Consider the following 1555-nt stretch of genomic DNA (forward strand, 5'->3'; position numbering starts at 1 on the left):
GTGAGCGCCACATGCGTGTACCCATGCTCTGGGTGGATGTACACGAGGGCGGGCAAGTCGGCCTCTTACCGAGCACGCTGCTTGAGCGAGCGAACGCAGGCAGAGGTACCGTCGAGGCCTAGGTGCTTGACGATCTTGGCTTCGCTGCCGGCGACAAACCCGAATTGCACCTACAACGAGACGTTTGCGCGGCTGTGTTTGCAGGCGAACCACGGACCAGAATCGATTTGGTGTCGGGCGACACAAACGACTGCGCGACCTCATTGAGCCAGCGCGGCTGGGCGACGTGAGGCGATCCAAGAAGCAAGAAGAGGGTGTGTACTGTACCTTGGCCTTCTCGCCCTTCTTGCGCTTGTTGCGGCCAAAGAGGATCGCACTGGGTGTCTTGGGTGGTGCGGTGGCCAAGAACGAGTAGACGTCTTTGTATTGCAGGACCTGGACCGCCGCGTCGCTGGACGAGACGCCGAGCGCAGCGAGCGGCGACGCCTTGACGTACTGCACGATCTCACGCGCGGTACGCCCACCACGGTAGTCCTGGGGCTTGTTCTTGTTCTTGCCAAACTCTACGGATGCATGTTGGACCGAGCAGCGCTGCGATGCACACGACCTTTGATTGTCGGGTAGCCTTGGATGCCAAACTGCTGCGCGAGTTGCTCGTTCGAGGTGCAGTCGACAGCACCGAGCTTGGCCTACAGGATCGCGCATGAGCCGCCAGTGGACGCCGCGTCAGCACCGTTGTCTTGAGCGTTTTTGCTGCCTTCTTCCACTCTGGCTCGAGCTGCTTGCAGTGGCCACACCTGGTCCCAGCGATCACACACGATGCACATACTACTAGCACGTCGGCCTGTACCATGGCGCGTAAAACTCGACGAGCCAGTAGTCCGGGCTGTCGAGGACCTCCTTCTTAAAGGTCTTCTCCGTGAGCACGTGGACATGGGCGACGGCCATCGCATGGAGCGCGACGAGAAAGATCGCGGCCGCGAAGCGCATGCTGTCAAGTTGACCGCAAATCTTTGGTTGCCTCTTGAATTGGATATCTGCGGCGAGAACCTCTAGACTTGATATTACCTGTCGTACTGCATACCAGACCAGAATGCATACCATGATCTTGAGCTTTATGTTGCATCTGTACATTTAAAACCTTTCACAATACATACCTGTGCTGTGTTGATAGACCCACACCATGGAGCGATCTGAGGCCGCCGAGATCCGGCTTGGCATATTCGCTTTCTTCGTGGTCGCAGGCTCATGGAATCGCTCTTCGGCATCGTTGGCAAGGACTTCGTCATTCTCGCGGCTGACTGCAAGGTCGCCCGCTCGATCCTCGTGTACAAGGACGACGAGGACAAGGTGCGTGCGCATGCAGCGATCCGCCATGAAGGCTCATGATGGCGTAGATGCAAACGCTCGATTCGCACAAGATCATTGCGGGCGCCGGCCCCCAAGCCGACCGCGTCGAGTTCTGCGAGTATGTGCAGAAGAACATGAAGTTATACCAGCTCACACACGGCGTGACGCTGAACGGCCATGCGACGGCCAACTATGTGCGCGGCGA

The 1555-nt window shown here is 58.2% G+C and overlaps 2 protein-coding genes across 2 annotated transcripts; one reads left to right on the forward strand and one right to left on the reverse strand.

The window, feature by feature from the left end:
- Positions 1-65: 65 nt before the first annotated feature.
- Positions 66-990, reverse strand: SPRG_11118 (hypothetical protein; the record flags this gene model as incomplete). Its single annotated transcript, XM_012350263.1, has 6 exons — positions 66-170; positions 218-277; positions 328-563; positions 608-689; positions 734-797; positions 851-990. The coding sequence occupies 6 exons, from the start codon at positions 988-990 to the stop codon at positions 66-68; spliced, it is 687 nt and encodes a 228-aa protein (XP_012205653.1).
- A 258-nt stretch (positions 991-1248) lies between these two features.
- Positions 1249-1544, forward strand: SPRG_11119 (hypothetical protein; the record flags this gene model as incomplete). The annotated part of the gene is made up of 2 exons (XM_012350264.1): positions 1249-1350; positions 1398-1544. Coding segments are annotated over 2 exons (249 nt in total), but the record flags the coding sequence as incomplete, so codon positions are not given.
- Between the last annotated feature and the right edge of the window lie 11 nt (positions 1545-1555).

Source organism: Saprolegnia parasitica (genome assembly GCF_000151545.1).
Source record: "Saprolegnia parasitica CBS 223.65 unplaced genomic scaffold supercont2.63, whole genome shotgun sequence".
Lineage (NCBI taxonomy): Eukaryota > Oomycota > Saprolegniomycetes > Saprolegniales > Saprolegniaceae > Saprolegnia > Saprolegnia parasitica.